Here is a 24,101-nt window from a genome sequence, read left to right as displayed (position 1 = left end):
ATGTTAAGGTCACAATAAATGTATTTACTGAGTGTGTTTCATGCAACAAGTGCCAGCAGCATCGTCCGTTTCTATTCTTGGCTCCTCCGTCGTTATGAGACAATACAAACACGGCAAATTCTCTCTTTCCGCGAAATGAAGCCGGGCTCCTCGAACACTAACAGAGAGGTGCGACTGGCGAGCTCCATGCACTAATAGCACCTCACCAGCTGACCACATTCCACAGCTGTGTGGCTCAAGGTCCACACACACACACACACACACACACACACACACACACACACACTCTCGCTCACACCGCCCTCGTATCTGCTCAGTCGGGAACACCTTCAGAACATAATTCGGGGGATTCAGAGAGTTTAAGTCTCAACTACCTTCAAAGTGTTTCCAGCAAATGAAACAGGGCTCAGGGTTCACTCTGGATTTAGGGCGTGTGTTTCTTCAGGACACGCGGGCGCCTTCGTCTCGGCCCTGCGGGATAAAAGTCTGTTCTTCCAAATAAGAGGAAGGAAAAAAATATTCTTGTTTGTTGTAAATTCTACTGCATTACTTTGATTTATTTCGGATAAACTGAAACGTCGAAGCTGTGACGTTTTGTGACATTGGAGGCGTGTTTTCTTGTTACTTTTCCGTAAATCTTTTACTTAATTCACTTACTCATTTTAAGCCCAACCTCGACGGTTTTCCTAAACCGAACTAAGTGGTTTAGCTGCCTAAATACGGGATTAACCGCGAGCATTTTACAGCAACAAAGTGGCAAAAAGAAAATGATAAAATGCAAAATAATGACACGGAAATGTTGGAAATGTGATGAGAAGTAGAGTGGTATTAGTCCTGTTACATTAGGAGCGGATTTTAATACTTCTTCCACTTTGTAATCCTTCTAAAGACATGTGTTTGTGTATATTTATACATTTTACCAACAGCCGAGCTTCTCCACAATCTCTCTGTGGACGTACGTCTGCAGCCGGCGTTCGAGTGTCTCGTGCGTGCGGCGGCGGCGTGCCCTGCCGATGTGTCCCCGAGCAAGACGCTAACTCGCTGCCAGCCTCCGGCGGCTCTGCTGCCTCCCCTGACCTCTGACCTCTGATCTCACTCGGGAAAAAAACAAACCCATCCTTCTGCATCTCTACCTCTCTATCTCTACCTCCGCCTGTCATCCTGAAGCAACACCAACTGGACAATAGGAAGAGGTCAAAGGTCAAGCGGGCCCCTCAGACCTCTGACTTTACCTCGCAACGAAGACGCTTTGCAAGAAGGAGCCCCTAAAATCGGGTGTTTGGTCGACCGCCACTGATTTAACTTGGGATGTGGCTCAGGTGCGGCTCCGGGACCCCGGTGACATCACTTCCTGGGTGTGGTTACAGGTGCGACGGGGGCTGGCCAGACCCTGACCCTCCTTCACTGCCACCCTCACCCTGAAGCAGCGTCTCTTCCTCCTCCTCCCTGCACTACCACTTTCGCCCACAGGGACCGCCAAAGTCAACACAGTGAAAAGTCCTCGTGGCAGCTTTAAACACGGCTTTAATAACAGGAGTTAAGTTTCTCCTTCAAGGTATCACGCGGACAGACTCTGGCTAATTTTTTTAACCTCCAACCTCATGACAAGAATCATGTTTCAAAGGTTTGATTCAACATTTATAAAACGCCGTATTCAGCTGATAACGTGGATGTTAATGTGTGTGCTTTTCCATTCACCAGCTATGTCAACACGACAAGGAACCCTTGTGACGCTGGTTCTTATGGTTCTTATAATGCAAATGAAATGTACAGCAGTAGCGAGACAAAGTGATTTTTCTTGGCTTATTTCTTGATAAGATATGATGCATGTTTGCTTCATGTCGGCATTATCGATTCAACGGCAGATTATAAGCGACAAAACTTCAGAAAAACATCTTCAGAGTGCACATGTTCCAGCCCGAGCTGCACGATAGACGACATTATGAAGATTTATAGTTTGTGATGACGCAAAAGCACACATCTTAACATTTGAGAAGCTTCAACCAGCAACACAGTTGATCTTTCTGCATGAAAACAAACTCAACTGATGCGCCTCAAGCTTTTGCATTATTATATTATTTCCAGTTTTTGAATGGTGTGCACTTTTACAGAAGCAGAAGACAAACTTTCCCCGAGGCGGACTTTAACGTTTGTCTTTTCTCATCCTTTTTTAAGACAATAATAATAAAAAAACCAGCAGAAAACACCTAAAAAAACAACAATTCCGTGCTCATCGACGTTCCCTGCGGTTTCTCCTGTACACCTGCAGCCCTCCCCAGTGCTCCCAGTGCTCCCAGTGGCTGCTCCATTGTCCCTAAAGGTGATAAGGAGCCTCTCTCAGACCCTGGGACCGGGCCCTCCACCAATCAGCGCCTCCGTCGTCCCAGCGGAGGCGCGCATTGGCCGCTCCCGCGCGTCCGTCAAGATTTTTGGGGGCGGCGGTGTGGGAGGAGCTGGGTTCGAAGTCTGACGGGAGGGGTGGCGGGTTTTTAGAGGCGGCGCGACTGTCAATTGTGTTCCTTATTCTCGTCAAAAGTCTGCCGTCGTTGCTGCCGAGTACACAAACCGACGCCACCGACGGGAGCCGCGTCCAGTCCCCTGAAGCCGCGCGCCGCGCGCTCACACCGCGGACACACCGCCTCTCCTTCTCCGCAGCGCAAGTTCGCTCCTTTTTTTTTTTTTGCCTTTGCGCTTTGGCATCGATACGTTTTGGTTTTTTTGGGGGGAGCTGAAGGGGAGAGAAGAGGAGCAGAGGTTTCGGGTGATCGAATTGTTCTGACAACACTTCCATCAGCGGCGTTGATCGTTTTTTTCTCGTCTCTCGTCACGCGCCGGGAGGTTTTGACGCGTGATGCCCCCAAAAAAGCTGTGGCTCGAACACAGCGAGCAGGACTGACTAGTGGGGCGGGAGGGGGGGACACGGTGGGAGACTTGTTGCGCGCATCCGGGGGAGCGCACGGGTCCAGCTTCTTTTTCTTCTTCTTCTTCTTCTCTTCTTTCATTCAAGGCTCCTGTGAAAAGCTGCGCGTGATGCTCTGATTTCAGCGAGTCAGCGAGTCGTTGGAGGATCATGGACTGTGGAGATCAGCTCGACACCGAGCAGCCTGGAGTCAGCGCGGCTCGCTGCTCTCTGACTATGAGAATCTGTTCATAATTCATGAAATTGGGGCGATTAGTTTCCCTCCCCTGTCTGTCAGCGCTGCTGCGGAGCGGCGGATGCTTTTAGGGAGGAAAGCGGCAACATTTCTGCTCTGAGTCTTTCAATGGCATCCACGCGCAAACTTTATTCGGGTCAGAGCCGACGACTTGATTAATTTTCCTCTCCCCTGGTGTTTTTTTTTCTTCTTCTTTTTTCTTTCTTTCTTTTTTTTGGGGGGGAAAATCGAGTCATGTCTGAGCGCGACGGGAACGGAGACGGCGACGGAGCGCCGGACTGCATCATCCCGCAGAGGGTGTCCCGCGGCCGGCGCAGCGGCGTCATCCTCCCCGGTGGCGGCCAGGACGCCGACGCCATCCTGCTGGATTCGGTGAAGGCGGCACCTCGCCGGAGCAGCATCATTAAGGTAAGAAAATGCCCTCCACCACCACACACACACACACACCCAAGTTGCCCTTTTGGCTCCATTTTACCCATCAAACCTTGAATGGAAGCCCATTCGCTTCAAGATGGCCAACTGATGGTGCTAAATAGCATCTAAGGGGGACCCAATATTCTTGGCAACGTTGTGAAAAAAGGATTCAACAAGTGGCTACATCTCTTGTTTATCTCGTGGCACATGCACGTCCGCCAGTAATCCCGCCCCGCCGCGTCCGTTTTACGCGCGTCTCATGTGCGCAATTTACAACATTCCACAATCTGTCTCCGTCATCTGACTGCAGGTTCTCCAAAAGCAGCCAAACCACATTCTTGGATGATAGCGCAGGCAATCAAGGTGGAACACAACTTTGGACTTTTTTTTGTTCTTCCTTTTCTTCTTCCGCGTGACACTAAAATGCTGCTGCTGCTGCTGGAAGGGGATTCATAAAACATGCACTTAAAAGCTCCTTAAGGATTATGTCCCCCACTCCCTCCTTATTAGAATGAGCTTTAAGGATTACAAACCGAGACAGTCTCCACAGGAACAATGCTTATGGGAACATGGGAGACAATGCACCTCACACTGGGGATGAACTTCATCAGGCTGCGAGTTCAAATCGAACTTTTACTCGAGGAAAAGTACCAGTCTGGCCATATAAACACACTTCCCAATAAGTAAAAGTCATGCATTTTGTATATTTGAAGTCAAAGTACACGTGTAAGATATGCAACCTGTATTTGAGGTACTTGTGCTGGAAGTACAATGTCCTCTGTGACAGATACACGAGGCTTTATTCGATTGTTAATGCATCAGCGGCCGAGGCGGAGCCAGATTTATTATATAGATTAGTTTAGTTCAGTGTGGGGCCCCTCGGAGGGGTCACCAGATAAACCGGAGGGGTCACGACGTGATTAACGGGAGCGGAGAGAAGGCAACAAAAACAAATATTTGGGAAATATTGCTTGCTTTGACCACTCCGGACCTCGAACGGCCCTTTCAAATGACGTCATGTGAGGAGTTTTGATAAGTTCCAAAGACCTTTGAACCCAGATTAAAACATGACGGCAGGCGAGTACAACAAATGAGACAAAATATATATCAAACATCTCATTCAAGTAGTGATTCTGCGCTTCTCAGACCCTCAGAGTTGTATTTCTACCTGATACATCACATGTTGTTTTAGCTCATATCTTCATATGAGAAGCAGTGGAGTCAGCAGCACATGTATTACTCTCTGACATGTAAAGTACACGTAGGAGGAGGTATTCTAGTGGTAACTGTACTTGTTTCCCTCCGGATGACATCGTGGGTCAGGGGAAGTGAGGACCCCGTTGTGGGATCGTTACCTTTTTGGTAAAATGTCTGAAGACGTCCGGTGACCTCGTGTCCTCCGCTCAGAGATGTGAAGCAGGGAAGAGATGAACTCTTTCATCACCGTGATGCTGATGTTCACGCTCCATGTGTCATGTCGCAGGGGGAGGGAGGGAGGGGAGCTGGTTTTATTATTTCCCTCCGTACTGTCCGGTCCAGAGAAGAGCGTCCCCCCTTTTTTTGACGGCTGCTGGAGGAAGAGGATGAACGGATGAACGGATGGACGGATGGACGGATGGATGGATGTCGGTGACGGGCGCTGTCCGCTTGTGACAGCCGGCGCCGGGTATCAAAACGTCTCAGGAGCCCCAGAAATATGAAGGATTACGAACACCTGGCAGGCGCTGACAGTTAGCTCCTTGGTCAGAGTTTGTAGTCGGAGTAAGATTAGGAAAGTAATCTGCAAAAGTTTTGAGCTATGAGTAATCGTTCCAGTCATTTGAGAGCAGAAACCTTCTCTGGGTCCAGCTGGAGGGATCCTGAGGATATTCTATCTGAATGTTTGGGGTTGTGTTCATTAGATTTTTCAGAGTTATCTGACATTTTTAAGACAAAAATGTCTTCGATTGATTGAGAAAATAATCCTCAGATCAGCAGATGACTGAAATTTGAATGTTCCTCGCTTTTTGTGCAGGAAAATATTCCTATATAACGAACTATAATCAATATTACACATGTAACTGTGCTGATACTGAAGCTATAACAAGTTTTCTTGGGACATATTTGAGCCTAAAGTCGCCCTCTGGACCGCGTCATCCTCTTTAACCTGCGAGTTCGTTAAAGGGCAAAAACACGGAGCTGGAAAAGTGACGCGCTAAAGTTCATGTGTGCCCCTCCAAATCAATTTGAACGTAATCGTGAACCAGGAAGTGTAAAAACCACCATTGTAAGCCAACCAAGTGCCTACTGATTGTCCTAAAAAGTGATTTTAATTTCACTTTAACGTCTAAAAGTGGAACTGAAGGGAGGAGAGGTGGTTCAGAGCTCCAGAAGAAAGTCAGGAGTTCATATTTATTGACTCTCTCGCTCTCTTAAAGGGATTTTCTCTCAAGGGATACCCGTCGAAATGAAGGAAAAGGGCGAGGTTTACTCACATTATGACACACACGAGTCTGAGACACACACACACACACACACACACACACACACCCCTGTTTGTTCAGCTCACCACATCAAATACACAAACACATGCAGGCACTTCAGTCAGTCCTTGTTCTGGAGCTGCTGCACGGCCGCAGTAATTACATCCTCAGCTCGAGAGCCTGTGAGTCAGGTAATCATCATCATCATCATCATCATCACCAGCAGCAGTGAGGCCCGGCTGCATCAGCTAGTCTGCGTCGAAGCGTCGCAATGTTTTTTTTTTTTTAGCGACGATACGATTTAAATCGACCAACGACTCATAATCCTCTGTTCCTACACACACAGACACACACATGTATACACACATACACACACACACAGTACAGTAGCACACTTAGTAGACCCATATTAATGTGTTTCTGTGACAATGTCCTGTTTTTTTTGGTCACATATGACAGCAAAGTGAATATTTTAAGGTTTCAGAGCCGTAAACATAAGACGTCACGTCGGCTTTGGAAAGTTTGCGACTGTCTTTCCTTCACAATTTTTTCCGTGACCTTGTGAAGACTCTTTGAATAATTGAATAAGGGATCGGTAGATTAGTCGCGGCCCCAGTTGTTGGATTTTGAATATGGGCTGAGGGAATTCTCAGAAATACTTAATAAGTGAAAATAGTCCACTTTAAAGATCAGATTCTCTGAAAAAGACTTTGTGAAGCTTAAAAAAAGTGTTTTTTGGCTTTAATGTACAGTTGATGAAGTCGACGGACGCAGACAGAGAGATGGAATCGCAGACAAAGGGCGAATTTATGACATAAAAAAGTAATTTCCTCAGAAAAAGCATCATTTTCGCAATCTTTCACGTTTTTTCTTTCATTTTCCTGGAATCGAAGGAGCAGATTGTTTCCGCGTTGTTCATCTCTTGTAATGATTATTCATCCGGGAGAGTTTCACGTCCAGCCGACCTCCTTTTAAAAAAAACTAAATAAAAAAATAAAAGCTCCGCCGGCCTGTCACCTCTTGACCCCTCCATGCCAGAAATAACTCTGCCTTCTTCTCCGGTTTAATAAGAAAGTAATTACATGTGCTCGGCTGGCTTTAGAGAGAGAGAGAGAAGTCTGGTGGTGCTCGAGAAGAATGAAGCAAAACAGAATGGGAAGCCGAGCTTATCGCGACTCCAAATGATCATTTTCTCTCTCTCTCTCGCTCCAAAATGAAGTTGTGAAACCTGGATTCTCGTCTTCTGTTGGAGAGCATTTCAAGCAAACGTCCCCAAACTAAATGACCCGTCAGTTGCTCGGTTCCCCCTCGGCCCCGGACTCCAGGCTCAGTCTCACTCGTTCATGCATTGTTATTGGCGGCGCGTGAAGCCGCTCCGGCACGCGTGACGAGTGCGCGAAAGGGACGTTAATCTCCATCAACTTAAACACATTAGTGCTCAGGCTGTTTTTATTAATTTCTCTCCTCCGCCCGCCGCCCGCCCAGCTCACGGCATCGCCGTTAGACACGCCAGTCAGTCGGGCCAAGGGAGGGGGGGGGGGGTCCAGTGTGGGATTAACACACACACACATATATGCACGCGCACACACACACACATACACACACCACTACACGTTTTCCAGGATGGGGCTCGGGGGGAGGCATGGCGGACGTCTCTGACAGGCCGGTGTGCAGCCTGGCTGCTCGCTGTTAGAGCGCTGAAGGACACGGCGTCTGTCTCTCTCTCTCTCTCTCTCTCTCTCTCCCTCTCTCTTGCTGTTGTGTTTGGAGAGTCGACAACTCACCGCCTCGCCGTGCTTTGCATTACTGCGGGGTTTCCAGTGGTCGCTGAACTTCCTGAATATTAAAGATTGGGGAGATGTTACCCTGGATCATCTAAATCCTTCTCACGAGTCACTTGACAGGACTCTTTTTTTTTTTTTTTTAGCTGTGTGGACACCAGAGGACCAGAGGATGCTGCGGTCTCACTCTTCTGAACGTAGCACTCATAATTACACACACCTTACTTCAATGTGCACACCTGTATGTCTGCAATTACCGGTACCATTGTACATAGAAGTCACTGTGAGGAACTTCTGAACTGGTTATGTATGAAACGACTCCATTTCATCCTGATGCATCCACATGCTCAACTACACCAGACCGACGGGAGGAAGATTTCCGTTTACCTCCCCGTGGGAGGAGGAGAGCTCGGCAGCACCGACTCCTCCTGCAGCCGCGGTTAGAGCTCAAACCTTGAAGTTAAAATCCATGTAGCTAACGCTGAGACGTTTCAGTGAAGGAGTGTTGTAGTTTAGATGTTAGTGGTGCATCCTCTAGGGACCACGGGCTGTATCGTTGGGCCCGCTGAAGGAAAGGGAGGCGCAGGGAGACTGTCAGACCCTGCTGCAGTAGAACGAGGGGTTTTGTAAAGGGACCCTGGTTCTCTGTTTAGAGTTAAAATGTTGTTGCTAATCCATGCAGCTAACGCTGAGACGTTTCAATGAATGAGCGATGTAGCTCAGATGCGAGTGGTGCATCTTCCAGGGACCATGCTGCTGGATGACTGTGACTGATGACTGTGATGGCAGAACCAGAACCGGCTTAGGCAAGACTGTCAGACCCTGCTGCAGTAAAACGAGGAGTTTTGTAAAGGGACCCTGGTGCTCGGTTTAGAGTAAAAATGTTGTCGCTAACGCTGAGATGTTTCAATGAACGAGTGATGTAGTTTAGATGCGAGTGGTGCATCCTCTAGGGACCACACTGCTAGAGGACCGGGATGTTTTTCTGGGCCCGATGAAGGGAAGGGAGGCCCCGGAGAACCAGAACCAGAACCTGAACCTGTGTTGGGCAAGACCCTGCTGCAGTAAAACGAAGGGTTTTCTCAAGGGACCCTGGTTCTCTGTTTAGAGTTCAAATGTTGTTGCTAATCCATGCAGCTAACGCTGAGACATTTCAATGAATGAGCGATGTAGTTTCAGATGCGATGCATCCTCTGGGGACCATAAATGTCGTTGCGATCCACCCAGCGGTTGTTGAGGCATTGCAACCCCCGAAGCAAAGACCGACTGGTTCTCAGCTGTAGAGTGAAACAGGTCGCTTATATCTCTCTTTTTAAAAAAAAAAAATCATCGCGAGCTGAGGATCAGCCTCACAGGCCATGAAAGTTTAAAAAGAACTCCGAGTGCACAGACGCGTCCTCCGCTCCGTTAAGGAAAGTCACAGAAATGTCGTGGAAATTCACATCAAGGCCACAGTGGGAGCCACAAATAAACCCGTCAGAGAGCCGATGTGGCTTTCTTATCCCGCTCTGCCTTCCTCCTCCTCCTCTTCCTCCTCCATCTGCACTCCTTTCTGCATTGTGTTTTTCCACTCTGTCTTTTCCAATCCATTTTCTTTTCGCTTGCACTTTTTGATGTTTTCGCCTGTTTTCCTCGCCGTTTATTGTTCTCACGTCGTTGCGCCTTTTTCTCTAATCGTCCGAACAATGACTTGTTGTTGCGGCGTACTCCTGGAAACCCGTCAAGAGGAATGACAATGCAACGTGTGTGTGTGTGTGTGTATGTGTGTGTGTGCATGCATGCAAATCAATCAGGGCCCTCTGAGAGCCCTCTGTCTCCCGGTATCATCCTCTTACTGGTGGTGCCACATCTCTCCGGGAACACGCACCACCTCATCGCAGCTGCCGGTCAGGAGTTAAATGTGCGTGTGACTGCGAGAGCGGCGCCAGAAGCACACGCAGTCCTGGCACAATATGACACAATTCATTGCAACAACAAACCAAAAAAAAAACACAACCCCACAAAGTGCAGCCGCAGAATGCAAATCCACACTTCTCAGCCGGCACAGGAAGCCTGTACAAAGGCAGCGTGTGTCATGTGGGTTACGCGTCGCCTCTCCAGCTTCGGTGTCACCGAGCGAGTAAGGAAGTAGCGTCGAGCAAACGGCGATGAGAACGGAAGAACTCGATGCACTGCTGTCTAATATACTGTGTGTTCATGGGTACAGCTGGCTTTAGGACAGTAAAAATAACCCCTTTGTAACATTTACGGCCTGGAGTTCAGGTTAATTTAACCTGTTAAACTGTGGAACCACCTTTTCTTCTACGTTTCAGTCTTTCCCCTGTGTTCAGTCGTTCAGCAAAGTCCCCAAAAATGCCTCCGGGAGCGGTCAATAAAACATCTTTTTGGAAAGATTAGGACCTAAAGAATCTAAATGTTGCAACAAAAATCACAATAAAACAAGTCTTGGCCTGTTAGGAAGGAGTTTCAGTCAAAGAAACTGTGTCGTTCGGTTCAAAAATGGAAAAATTGCTATTTTAAGCCAAAAGATTGTCTGAATGGGGCATGCTGGGTCTTAAAATCGAAGCGGGAGGATTTTCGTGCACCGATTCCAAAAGGTTTAAAGAGCAGCCGATGGAGAAAAAGGACGTTACATAACCGCCGCGTGCAAAGCCTTTGCACAGTGTGATCAACTGATTACACATATCACCCGGCTTAAATGATTCAAACATTTGAAAAAAGGGCCACTCGCAGCGCTGCGAGGAGTCTTATCTGTACCTCGGTATTTTATTCATTGATTCTGGCTGGACCTTAAGTCCAACTGAAGGGACAAGAAGTCAAAAGTGTTGTTGTTTCTTTTGCTATTCAGAGGAAAGTCAATGATCTTGGCGACGCGTCAGAAATGTTTCCCTTCTGAGTCAGCGGACCTTTGGTTTGTGTTTGATTGGCAGCTCCTGTGAAGGCAGAAAAGAAGTCTCAAACTAATACTCGTCATTATAAGCTGAGGACGGATGACGCTTTAATGGCAGAGAGTTAAAAATACACCATTTAGCATTCAAACCGACAGTTTTTTACAGTTTACTTTGAGCCGTTTCTTGCTTTTTTTTCTTCATTTTTTCTTCTTTTCTTACACTCTGATTCTTGACTTTCTGTTTTGCACCAAAACACCGAAGAAAATCAACCAGATTCTGACCATCGGCCAATAAAAAGAACGACTATGTCATTGCTTTTATGCAAAGTTCATAATTTAAAATGATTCCATGGTAATCTCAGTGGAGTTTTAGCAGTTTCACTACACAACGAGCGTGTTGGGCCCCTTTTTTGTTTTTGTGTAGACAATTAGCGTGAGAGGTAGAATAACAGAGCGCGAGAGAGAGACTTAATAGAAGTGAGAGCGTGTTCATGTCTGTCATTAGCGTTAATGCGAATGATGTGGGATTTAAACGGTGACCTTCACTCGGCGGGCGGCGAGGTTTCCAGTGGAACTGAAACACACCACCACAAAAAGGGGATTTCACGTTTTGAATAACTGAAAAACACTAAACTAGTTTTTTTTTAAAAACTGAGCGGCTGCGGCGAGGATGTTTTTTACATGTCGACTCGTCTCTTCCTGTCTTTTCTATCGCTGCCGGTTTCTCCTCGAAACGTGAACAAAATAAGAGGACGAACGTTTTTCCTTTTTCTGGAAGCGGGGAGGGAACTTCTCCTCCGGAGCAGCCGGATGACGAGCGGCTCGACAGGCTGAGGAAGAAAAGTGACGCGCAGAGAGGGGAGATACTGAGGAAGGAGAAAGGGAGAGGCAGATGCAGTTTGTGTGTGTGTGTGTGTGTGTGTGTGTGTGTGTGTGTGTGTGAGCTCAGCAGTGCGTGGCGTTAACCTCAGGGTGGATAGATCGGGGGGGGGGGGGGGGGGAACTCGAGGGACTACATGTCGGGTTGTTTTGCTGTTTTGGGCTTCAGCCTAGAGGGCAACACACACACACACACACACACACACACACACACACACACACACACAGACTGATCCAGGGTACCTGCGGTCCCAGTGGTACGGTTGAAAAACAAGCACCGTCACATCTTCAGAATTCTGGTATCGCCCTAAATTCCTAAAAGCGAGTCCAAGAACGGAAACAAATTCTCACATTTGAAAACCTGCAAGCGTCGGATTTTCTGCGCCTTTGCTTCAAATCGACTGCAGCGATTATTCTCTAGGCTCTCGGCTACTGAAATGCGATACACAACGTTTGGTGGCTACAACTATTTTGTGCTGAAAGGCAGCTACTATTACTGTTTATAATGTCGCCGGTAACGTATTATAGAAGCAATAAGGTACGAGAGGCAGTACTGTATCGACAATAATGTACAGCTCAAGGGTTTACTGTATCGACAATAATGTACTGTATTGACAATAATGTACAGTACAAGGGTTAACTGTATCAACAATAATGTACTGTATTAACAATAATGTACTGTATTGACAATAATGTACTGTATCGACAATAATGTACTGTATTGACAATAATGTACTGTATTAACAATAATGTACTGTATCTACAATAATGTACTGTATTGACAATAATGTACAGTACAAGGGTTAACTGTATCAACAATAATGTACTGTATTAACAATAATGTACTGTATTGACAATAATGTACTGTATTGACAATAATGTACAGTTCAAAGGTGTACTGTATCAACAATAATGTACTGTATTGACAATAATGTACAGTACAAGGGTTTACTGTATTGACAATAATGTACAGTTCAATAGTTTACTGTATCGACAATAATGTACAGTTCAATAGTTTACTGTATTGACAATAATGTACAGTTCAATAGTTTACTGTATCAACAATAATGTACAGTTCAATAGTTTACTGTATCGACAATAATGTACAGTACAAGGGTTAACTGTATCGACAGTAATGTACAGTACAAGGGTTAACTGTATCGACAGTAATGTACAGTTCAAGGGTTTGCCGGCCCTCCGCGCCGTTGAACAGTACATTATTGACAATACAGTACTGCCTCTCGTACCTTATTGCTTAAATACGACAATGTTCTTTGCACATTGTCGTTGAAACAACCGTCGCCAGCTCCAGAGTGAAGTTTGACATTTTAAAACGGCGTTTTGTCTTTTGCATTCAAAGAATCCCTCACACGGGCCCTGAAGAAGGGAACAAAACAAGAAAACAACCAGAAGAGTGCCTTGCGTGATACCACCAGAGTGAAAGATGTGCAGTGTCTCGTGGAGGAATTTTATCTCCGCTGTTTTATTTTGTCGACACAGCGGGAATGTCACTTGTGATGTTATCGCCACGTGAAGGATTTCAGTCTGTCGATTGTTTTGTTCGTATCTCCGTAGCTCAGTTTAAGGCGGACTTCTTTCTTTCTTTGATTTATTAACTCTTTTTTTTTTAAAGAAAAAAGCGATCAAAGAAGCCTTTTCAGGCGCCTTCCTGCAGCAGCTGTGTTTCATTAGTGCAGTTGTGAGTCTGTCCAGCTGACTCGCTGGTTTAATGCCAATAGGTGTGTCCTGATTTACCAGACAGTTGAGCTTAGTTATGGGAGCGTGTGTGTGTGTGTGTGTGTGTGTGTGTGTGTGTGTCTCGTGTACATAAAAAACGTCTATCGTCGTAATCTATTTCAATAAACATATTTAAGGTAGCTTGTGTGTGTTTGTAAGTGTGTGTTTGTGTTTTTGAGTGCGTGTGTGTGTTAGTCATTGAGTGTGTGTGTGTCTAGGTCAGTGAGTGAGTGAGTGAATGTGTGTGTGTGTGTGTGTGTGAGTAAGTCATTGAGTGTGCGTGTGTGTGTGTTTGTAAGTCATTGAATGTGTGTGTGCATGCGTGTTTGTAAGTCAGTGAGTGTTTGTGTAAGTCATTGAGTGTGTGTGTGTGTGTGAGAGAAGGGCATGTTTCAACTCTTTTAGAGGAGGAATGCTGTGCGGCTGCTGTGATTTCACTAGGACCAGCGGAGATCTCTGGCACCACACACACTCACACACACACACACACACACACACACACACCTGTTGCCATGGCAACCACACACAGGGCCCATGACAAACTGCCCCTCTAATCCCAAACCCGGCTTCCTGCCCTCCACGCCCCAAAAGCTCTGTGTGTGAGTGTGTGTGAACATATTTCTGAATTACTTCTCCAATTTGGGTATGGCAGGAAAAGTCTTGTGGAAATGAATCCCATGTGACTGATTGTGTGTGTGTGTGTGTGTGTGTGTGATTACGCTGGTAACCCATGGGAGAAAATCCTTTATTCAGGATTGTAATTCACTCATGGTTCCAAAACTTCCATTTTTTTTAAAATCCAATTTTCTTTTTGGCCACATGAGGGCAGCAGAAACAGCCTTAAACACGACACCAACATATCACTTTTAATGTGTTTAATGTTTTTGTCTATTACATTGATTTGTTTAGCTGAATTATATCTGCTGTAAGAGGAAGCAGGGAGACACTTGTACTAATGCAATTAATTCAAATACAACTAGGAAAGAGCGCTAAGTAGAGTACAGATATCCTCACCCACGCCACGAAGAGTTGAAGCTCATTTAATTTTCCCTTTTCAACTCCCTTACAGTCAAGATAGTGGCGAACATAACAAAAAAAGGCATTTATTAATCTTGTAGCGTATAACTTCAGCGGCTCATAACTCATGGTAGCGGTTGTCGATTGCTTGCGACCCCTAATGTCGGTGAATGTCAATTACGGTATAAAACGGTTGACAAAATAGTAAAAAAAAAATGAAGAAAATTGTGAATTAAGGCAACCACGAGAAGTCATAAATGTGCACAGAAAACATGTCAGGTAGTGTGTGTGTGATTATTAGTGGACAGACGGACACAATACTGCGCGCATGATCCCCGTCTGGCATCATTAAACATAATTTCCATGTTCATTCAAGGGAGTGCCAGGTGTGTATTTCCTGTCTATTATGCGGCTGTTTGAAGTGCAATTATTTGAGCCAACATCTTTATTTGCTAAATGCTTCCTGTTGAACAAACAATGGGCGAGTTCATCAACTTCTGTTGATCATCGGCATGAATGAACTGCTAAAATACTAAAATAAAAAACATATCTGTGTTACATACTTCATACATCTACAGTATGCTCGTGGAAAATAAACCTGTATTTTAACTGTTTTAAACCAACAACATAGACTTCTATACACCCAAAGGAGTTGCACCCTGGTGGTCAGGAGAGATAATACAGCTTTAACACATGAAGCATATACTTCTATACAACCAGAGGAGTCGCCCCCTGGTGGTCAGGAGAGAGAATGCAGCTTTAACACATGAAGCATATACTTCTATACAACCAGAGGAGTCGCCCCCTGGTGGTCAGGAGAGAGAATGCAGCTTTAACACATGAAGCATATACTTCTATACAACCATAGAAGTCACCCCCCCTGGTGGTCAGGAGAGAGAATGCAGCTTTAACACATGAAGCACAGACTTCTATACAACCAACACTACCTCGCTCTCTCTTTCCCTCTCCTACTTCATCCTACTTATTCAGCCGTGCAGAACGAATTGCCGCAGAACGAGAGAAAAGAGGAAATGATAATAATGACATGGAGGTGGATTCAGAGAGAGTCTGAGAGAGACGAGAGGAGAAGGACAGTCGGCTGCTTCTGAATGCACAAATCGATGTGAATCACCGCGAGTAGGTAGCGCGTACAAAAGGCGAGAGAAAAGAGAAGAGAGTGGAAATAGTAAAACAAAAGAAGCGATGGAGCGCTTGTGCGTCGTCCCACAGCAATATATTGACACTACAGTATATTGCTGTGTTACACTATAAAAGAGCATTCTGCTGCTGTTGAAAAGATGTTTTTTTTTTACCAGAAATAATAACATTTTCTATTTTCTATTTTTCTCTTCCCCCCCACAGTTGATCCCTTTTGTTTTTCTCCCTCCCTCTACAATCCATTATACAGTTTATGAACTCCTCATCCCTCGTTTGTTTTGATGTCGAGCTAGAACCAAAATCCATCCTTTTTTTCGACCTCAGTGACCTAAAAAAATGCCCACGCCCACCAGGGGGCGACTCCTCTGGTTGTATAGAAGTCTATGCTTCATGTGTTAAAGCTGCATTCTCTCTCCTGACCACCAGGGGTCAACCCCTTCTGGTTGTATAGAAGTTTATGGCTCATGTGTTAAAGCTACATTCTCTCTCCTGACCACCAGGGGGCGACTCCTCTGGTTGTATAGAAGTCTGTTCTTCATGTGTTAAAGCTGCATTCTCTCTCTTGACCACCAGGGGGCGACTCCTCTGGTTGTATAGAAGTCTATGCTTCATGTGTTAAAGCTGCATTCTCTCTCCTGACCACCAGGGGGCGACTCCTCTGGTTGTATAGAAGTCTAAACTTCATGTGTTAAAGCTTTATTCTCGCTCCTGACCACCAGGGGGTGACTTCTCTGGTTGTATAGAAGTCTATACTCCATGTGTATTTTATGAAGTTTATGTATCTGTGTTAAAGTGTTAAAGGTGACCTTCAAAAAGACTTTGAGTCGAGTGCCACACACAGACGGATAAATTAACTGCTGGTTTTGATCTTATTATGGCATTGACAAACAGAAAAACACAAGAAGCACTCCACTTTATCCTTTAAGCCTAAAGTAAAGCTTTTTGTCCTGAGATTGTGAGTGTGAGCAGCTTTCAGATGCATAAACACAGCTTTTGTTCTCTCCAGAACACAATAAAACATGTCGGGGTCTCAGAGGTCCGGTGGATTTGCGAGATAACGTCTCATAAGAGTAACGGGCTGGACTTGAGTTCTGCTGCTCGCTTGTCGTCTTTAATCCGCCCCGTGACATCCCGTACAAAAAATCGCCATTTTCCCGCCCAACGTTGCATGATTTATCATTTCTATAAAAACCCTTTTTCCACATGGTATGTGATACCATACATGTACAGTATGCGGAAGGTTCTCACACACACACACACACGGCCAGGAGAAGGCTAGCTCCTATAAGGCAAAAATGCTCATTTCACACATTATTCTTAGTTTACCCAGAATGCCTCTGCTCGTGTGAGCAGAAGCGGTGCTTGACAGTTCATGAAATTTCCCCGAGTTTTTCATTGTGAAGGTTTGAACGCAGCCAGCAAGAGAAGGTGCTCTATATCCAGCAGCGTCTAAAAGAGGCGGCGCCATGGAAAGTTTCCTTTTTCATTCTCGCTGCCTGACACGTGACGGACTTGATGAAAGAGCGGAACGCGAGATGAATGAACGGGTTATGTTGCCACCGGCTTCTTTTCTTCAACAACAACAAATCCTGTTGCATGTTGACGTGCCTTAAAAGATACATACAAAAAAGAGAGAGAATTCTGCACAAGTTGTGTGTTTTAGTGCGGCAGCGTCGCGCTGGAGCGCTGCCAGCAGAGTGAGCGGGTCGGAGGTCAGCGTGGTATCCATCTGAGCCCCGGCTATTTATACCTACACACTGCAACGCATACACACATGAATACCAGGCGCTTTCAGGGTCTTTCATTTTAAAAGGTTGAGGGGAATTGAAACCAACTGCTAAAAGAAGAAGTACGAGAGAACGATCAAAATCAGAGCAAAAAATAAAGGCGTAAAAAGCGAGGGCGGCGGCGGCGGCGGCGGAGAGAATCGTAGGGAGCCCGTCGTGCCGCTCACACCTCCACGGGAAGACTTTTAATTGGAGATGTTTTCCTGAGCAGAAAGTAGTTTTAATGAGAGCGAGCCACACGGAGGTGAAACTACGGGATGTTGTGTGTGGAGGAGGACTTTGGATGCAAGTTCTGGACGCTTATCTGAGCGCTCGCTGTTGGTTATTTCCTTTTTAAATGTGTTTAAGCTTTTAATTTCATGTTTTCAAGGCACAAAAATAAGGAAATTAAACGACATTTAACATAAAACAACTCTGTCCTCCTAACACAGAATTACAATAAACTTAAGGTAAAAAAATAAATAAAAAATAAGGTACAAAATATAAAAGATATAACAGTATTGTATATAAATATTCAAAAATAAAATATAAATATGATAATAGTATTGCTATGATATATATATATATATATATATATATATATATATATACAAATACACATAATAAAAAATACATTTAAATATTAAACAATAAAATATAAATAAATACATATTTTATAAATATTATAAAATATGATAATTATATATACATAATAAATAAATATAAACATTAAAAATAAAATATAAATAAATATAAAATCTGATAATAATATTGCCATGATAAATATGATAATAACGTCAGAACAATAGACATATTTTCAGCGAATTGATGAATGATTTTAAGGTAACTTTGAAGCAACAGATGTATCAAAACCACAGTATTTTATATATATTATAATCTTCCCCCTTTTTAGTATCAAGTCACATGACGAGTGATTTGTGTAAATTTGTGTAAATTGTTCATTTTTTCCCGTTGAGCTGCTGCGGCTCTGAAGCAGACGCGTTCAGGTGCTTCGTCTGAACAGCGTGAGCAGCTCGGTCCGCTTGTTGCTCACCGGTTCGCACATCGTTTCTGTGGATTCGGGCGATGAGGTCACCGCGCTCCCAGACGCGATCGGGGGCGGAGCCGACACGTCTCACCGAAAGCCATAAAAGTCTTTTTAAAAAAGCTCCTCGTTAGGACCGTTCGGGCTCCTCTCGCCGTCTCACGTTGAGCTTAAACGGTGAAATCCAATCTCTGCCTCCATCAAGCCTCTCTGTCCGTCCTCCAGCGGCCGTTTCCTGCACGTCACCCGTGACCTCTGACCTCCAATGAGGACAACTTTGGTTGGTTTCCTTGGCTACTGAGACGGAGGGGAGGAAAAAAAAAATATAATGGCTCTTCTGACTTCTCCATCTGGCTCTCTTTTTCATACACACACACACACATCATTTTTTTCTTTTTTTTTTCTTGCTCTCAGCAGATTTTTGGAGGGTTTCAGCTGCAGTTCAAACTGTCGGAGGCGGAGGCTGCGATGTGCGTTTCTGTCCTCATTTATTTACGGTTTGTTTGCGTAGGGAGCCGTACGCTGTCAGCCTGCTCTTCTGAAAAGTTGAGTTTCAAGGGACACAGATTTCGTTTTTGACGGATTGCAAATGCGTCTTATAATCGCCGTCCACATGGGGCGGAGGTGGAGGTGGAGGTGGAGCGGCGGGTCAAACTAGTATCAAGAATTAGCTGCGTGGGAATGTAAATGTGTAGGAGTCGGGGTCGTATGGCACAAACCAATATGATGCATTAAAAGCACAGGATCATGTTCCACGGCCGTCCCCTCGATGGATAACATCCACAAACCTCCACAAGAAAATATGTAAAAAAAAACAATAACATTTGCATAAAACTCAATTAACTATGACTCAATGACTAAAGGTGACTGACCCCTCTTTCAACTTGAGCTTTTTAATGATTCCACTCACGGTTTCCACTTCATCTCTCCACCGTCAATGCGCTCGACTCCTAAAATTCACACTTAAATTGCACATGAATTAATATTTCCCGTGGCTGATTCGCCGTTGAAGAATTAAATTCAGTTTGTTCAAGCTTCTCCTCGCTCTTCGAGTACCATCCTCTCACTTTTTTTTTTTTTTTTTTTTTATCAGATTCGCTTCTGACGTTTTCTTTTTCATTCAAAGCATTTTTTTGTGGAGCAGGCGTGTTCGTAACAGCGCAGGCAGGGAGACGGGGAACCCGCCTGGTACACAAACAACCAGGCGATGAAAAGATTTCTAAAAAAAAAGAAGACATTTTGCAAAGCAGTGACTCCTCTCTGGAGGATAGTGTGACGCACACACACACACACACACACACACACACACACAGAAATATGAGGATCCCACCTCTGCGCTGCAACTCCAGCTTTGGGCCTCTTTTCGGATTCAAACAAGGGCTAATTAAAATAATTACAGCTTGTCTAGCATGAGGAGACGTTCTCTTTTTTCTCTGTTATTGCTGCAGGAATGGAGGCATCATTAGGAGTCCATTTTACCTCCTGAAATAGTCCTCTCCATATGAGCATCTCTTCCTTTCTTTCGCTCATCTGTCAGCTTTTCATGGCACCCATTGAGTCGTAATTGCTTACATCGCCCTTGAGATCATTTCCCTCTCCTTTGTCTGACAAATTATGTCGTCATTATTAAAATCTTTCTTTTTTTTTTTTTCAAGGTGTCACGACTGGATTCGCAATCGTTTATTTTTCCTCAAGATTGTCTCCGAGCCCAAGAATATGCTTCATTTAAATGAAACGTTTTATTATGTAACCTCACTGATGACATCAGACCGCTCATTTCATTCTGACAGCATATATATATATATATATATATATATATATATATATATATATATATATATATATATATATATATATATATATATATATATATAAGGAAAATGATTCTTGACCAGATATTTTCGAACTTTCGGCAACAAATCTTGTCGTCATGAATTAATGTCGGGGAGCTCCGTGAATAGTTTGCACAGTAACTTCACGTTTATCATTCTGCTATAAATATATAAATATCATATAAATATATTATAACCTGCATTTCTAAATGCTATATCATGTGACTCTGTGGGATGAACATTGTTAAATCTTTTAGTGAGTGACTTTTTCCAGGATAATGCTTTATGGCATTACCGTTACAAATCATTTTGTTTGTCGCACAGAATGTCGCTTTTTTCAATATTGAAAATGTTTAATTTCCTCTCAAATTTAATATCTGTAAATTTGTTTCAAAGTGCATTAATTATTCAGAATTTTCTCTTTTTTTGTGTGTCTTAAACTTGCACTCTCTCTAATGGCCAGTAGGGGGCGACTCCTTTGGTTGCAAAATAAAGTCTGATTGTATGAAAGGAAGTCAATGAGAAAATAATATTTTTCTTTTATTATTTATGGGCCCATTTGGAGTCATACAGGTTATGCTTTAGGGCGGGGCTTACTGTGATTGACAGGTGGCTACTGCTACTTTAACTTACATTCACTGGTTGCCAAAACCCGAGATGGACGACGGTTTTATTGCAAATAAAATATTTGTAAAAATGTAATGTAGAAATGTCAATAAGAATTTTCTCTCTAAATGACCTTTTATACTCATTGACAAGGACATCAGTTGCAGCTTTATTTGCATCTACCTGCAAAAAACCCCCCTGCTTTTTAATAAAAGGAGGGCTTGAGCTCACACGTGACTGAATCATAGAACATTCAAAGAACATCTAGTAATCTACCTTGTTTTTGTTGTACATAGTGTTTATTTATTTACCTATGTTGTTTTTAGCCATTATCTCATGTTTGTCGTACTGTATTGTACCTGTGCTGTGTGCGTCACCTGTGTGGACTGAGCTCCTGCCTCTCGGCCAGGTCATCAATTGATTTTACTTAAATAAATAAAGGTCAAATAAAGACGATTATACATTTCATTCAGCGTTGTTTCTGACGCTGGCACCTCCTTCCTCGCTCGTATCACATTTAGACATACTCTCTCTATATATATATATTTGTGTGTGTTTGTGTGTGTGGGTGTTCATGCATGTGACAGATGGACATAAGGACTCATTCATCTGGGAAATCCATTCAACGTCAAGTCAGCCAGAGAGCTGCAAATCCATTGCACTTGGATCGTGAAGTCTTCCTGCACGCTCCCTGCAGAGTAATCGGCTCTGTCGTAGCGCTCCTGTGTCAGAGAGCGGCTTCTGCTATGTTGGTCTTTCGTGTGCGACGCGATGCTAAACAAGGCGGCGCGCCCGTGACTCCATAATCCCATTAGTCCCTCTGTCAAGTCATCGTTGAAGTGCTTACCCCACCTCGGTGTCCTCAGTGTCTGAGGTAATCTGCTGCAGTTAACTCTGACAGGATCACCAGGTTCAGTCCTTCATCCCCTCAATTTGCACACCTGCTTATTCCTGTTCCCGGGAATCCTTCCTAATCGCGGGAAACGCTTACAACAGGGGGAAAGGTGAGCGGTCCAACGGGCTGCCAACGGCGAGGCGGCGCCTTGCTTGTTTATGTTATTATTTTACGGCAGGTGAGAGTTAACGAGGTCCTTTTTGCCACGGGCGCCGCTCAGGAAAATGCCTCCGCTAACGGGGAATGAGGCGGCTATCAAAGCAATTAATTTTTAAAATTGAAATGAATAAACCCAGAAAATTAACAACAAAAACTACTTACACCTTCGGCTCAGGTGGCTCATGGAGACATTCAAGCCACTTTATAAGCGTTTGTACCCGTTTGCAGCAGTTTGAGTCAAATCTTTGTAATTTCTTGGGAAAATCGAAACTGGGACGAGATAATAAGGGACGAGGCAGTGCTGTATCATCAATAATGTATCGTCAATCATGTATCGTCAATAATGTATCGTCAATCAGGTATCATCAATAATGTATCGTCGGTAATGTTTCGTCAGTAATGTACCGTCAGTAATGTATCGTCTGTAATGTATCGTCTGTAATGTATCATCAGTAATGTATCGTCGGTAATGTATCGTCGGTAATGTATCGTCGGTAATGTATCGTCGGTAATGTATCGTCTGTAATGTATCGTCTGTAATGTATCATCGGTAATGTACCGTCAGTAATGTATCGTCTGTAATGTATCGTCTGTAATGTATCGTCTGTAATGTATCATCAGTAATGTATCGTCAGTAATGTATCGTCGGTAATGTATCGTCGGTAATGTATCGTCGGTAATGTATCGTCTGTAATGTATCGTCTATAATGTACAGTTCAAGGGTGTTACAAACCCTTGAACTGTACATTATTGACAATACAGTACTGCCTCGAGTCCCTTATTGCTTTTATAATACGTTACCAGCGACATAATAAATAGTAATACTAGCTGCATTTCAGCACAAAATAGTTGTAGCCACCAAACGTTGTGTATCGCATTTCAGAAAACTAAAACAAACTACAAAATAAAACAGGAAGCCACCCAACATCGTGACATAATGCACATATATATACACATATATATACTTCAAATAAAGGTCCATACATATGCTGAGAAAACCTTAAAGGACTTAAAACGCCAGAACTTGCTTGAGAATCACCACATTTTTAAAGTCTTCATACATTTTTGAAGCAATCTGGTTATAGTTGTGTACAGTTATTGATCAATGTTACACTTTTCTCTACTGTTAAGCTTTTTCTTCACTTGCATAAATTGCTATAGGGCTAAAAAAAATAATGAAAAAATCCATGAAATGAAACAATATGTCGCAATATGTCAAAATAAATGTCCCCAAGTGTCAAAATTCTGAAAGGATTCAGTTCAGCGGCTTAACTTTCAGTCACATGACCCGGCAGACACAACACAGATCATGTTGAAACATCGCAAAACAGAAAAATAAATAATTGAGTGAATTAAATAAGTAAAGCTCATTCATAATTTCACCGCTATTTGTACTACGGTGAACACGACCCGAGACGAGGAACGATGGTTTCACTCTTAACGGAGAAGCTTTAAAAAGATGATTGGGTTATTTATTCCAGGTTCAAGATTCAAGGATCCGTTTTATACTCGGCGTCTTTTGACTGATTGGGGACACAAGACACTAATTGGGATGAATCCAAACATCGATGACACGCAGAGCGAAGGTCACCAGTCCCAGATTAAACACGACTGCGACTGACTTAATGTCACCAATTAGCGGTAATTAGCCGGCTCCTGTGTGACTGGTCCACCGTAAGGGCTTCCTCATGTTGTGTCATTTGTCACACACACGTCTACTGAACTTAACTGTCAGCAGATTTTCTACTTGATACAGACAAAATAAATGTACATAAGGAAACAGCGTTGTGTGGACCCTTGATGGCCTCTCCTGACCACCAGGGGGCGACTCCTCTGGTTGTATAGAAGTCTATGCTTCATGCGTTAAAGCTGCATTCTCTCTTGACCACCAGGGGGCGACTCCTCTGGTTGTATAGAAGTCTATGCTTCATGTGTTAAAGCTGCATTCTCTCCTGACCACCAGGGGGCAACTCCTGTGGTTGTATAGAAGTCTATATAAGTGACTCTACTTCTCTCTTGATGTATTCCCTCAGTAAACATTGTAAACATGAGTTTATGTCTCAATCTCTAGTTTCAAGTCTTCTTCTATACAGCATGATGTTCATTTAGTAGATTATGGTCTGTTAGAGTTAAACAAACCAGAAAGCAGCGGATGCTTTAGGGGCGGGGCTACAAGGCGATTGACAGGTCGCTGCTGCTACCAGAGACGAATACGGCATAACTTTGTTCGTTTTCCAAAACACTAACAATACAATACGTCCGTAATCCAAGACGCAATCTGGGACGACTTTAAACTGAATTTCAT

At 44.0% G+C, this 24,101-nt stretch overlaps 1 protein-coding gene across 1 annotated transcript in view; it reads left to right on the top strand.

Moving 5' to 3' along the window:
• The first annotated feature begins 2,971 nt into the window (after positions 1-2,971).
• The window catches only part of plcl1 (phospholipase C like 1), a 68,388-nt gene continuing 47,258 nt past the window's right edge, over positions 2,972-24,101 (top strand). Inside the window, exon 1 of the mRNA XM_068572110.1 lies at positions 2,972-3,563. Coding sequence (XP_068428211.1) covers positions 3,390-3,563 — 174 coding nt within the window. The 5' untranslated portion in view covers positions 2,972-3,389. The remainder of the gene's footprint in view (positions 3,564-24,101) is intronic.

The sequence above is a fragment of the Clinocottus analis genome, unplaced genomic scaffold (genome assembly GCF_023055335.1).
Source record: "Clinocottus analis isolate CAN_PGR_092001 unplaced genomic scaffold, fCliAna1.0.p SCAF_12, whole genome shotgun sequence".
NCBI classification, from domain to species: Eukaryota; Metazoa; Chordata; class Actinopteri; order Perciformes; family Cottidae; genus Clinocottus; species Clinocottus analis.
Note: the sequence above shows the minus strand (reverse complement) of the source record. Positions and strands in the feature narration are given on the sequence as shown.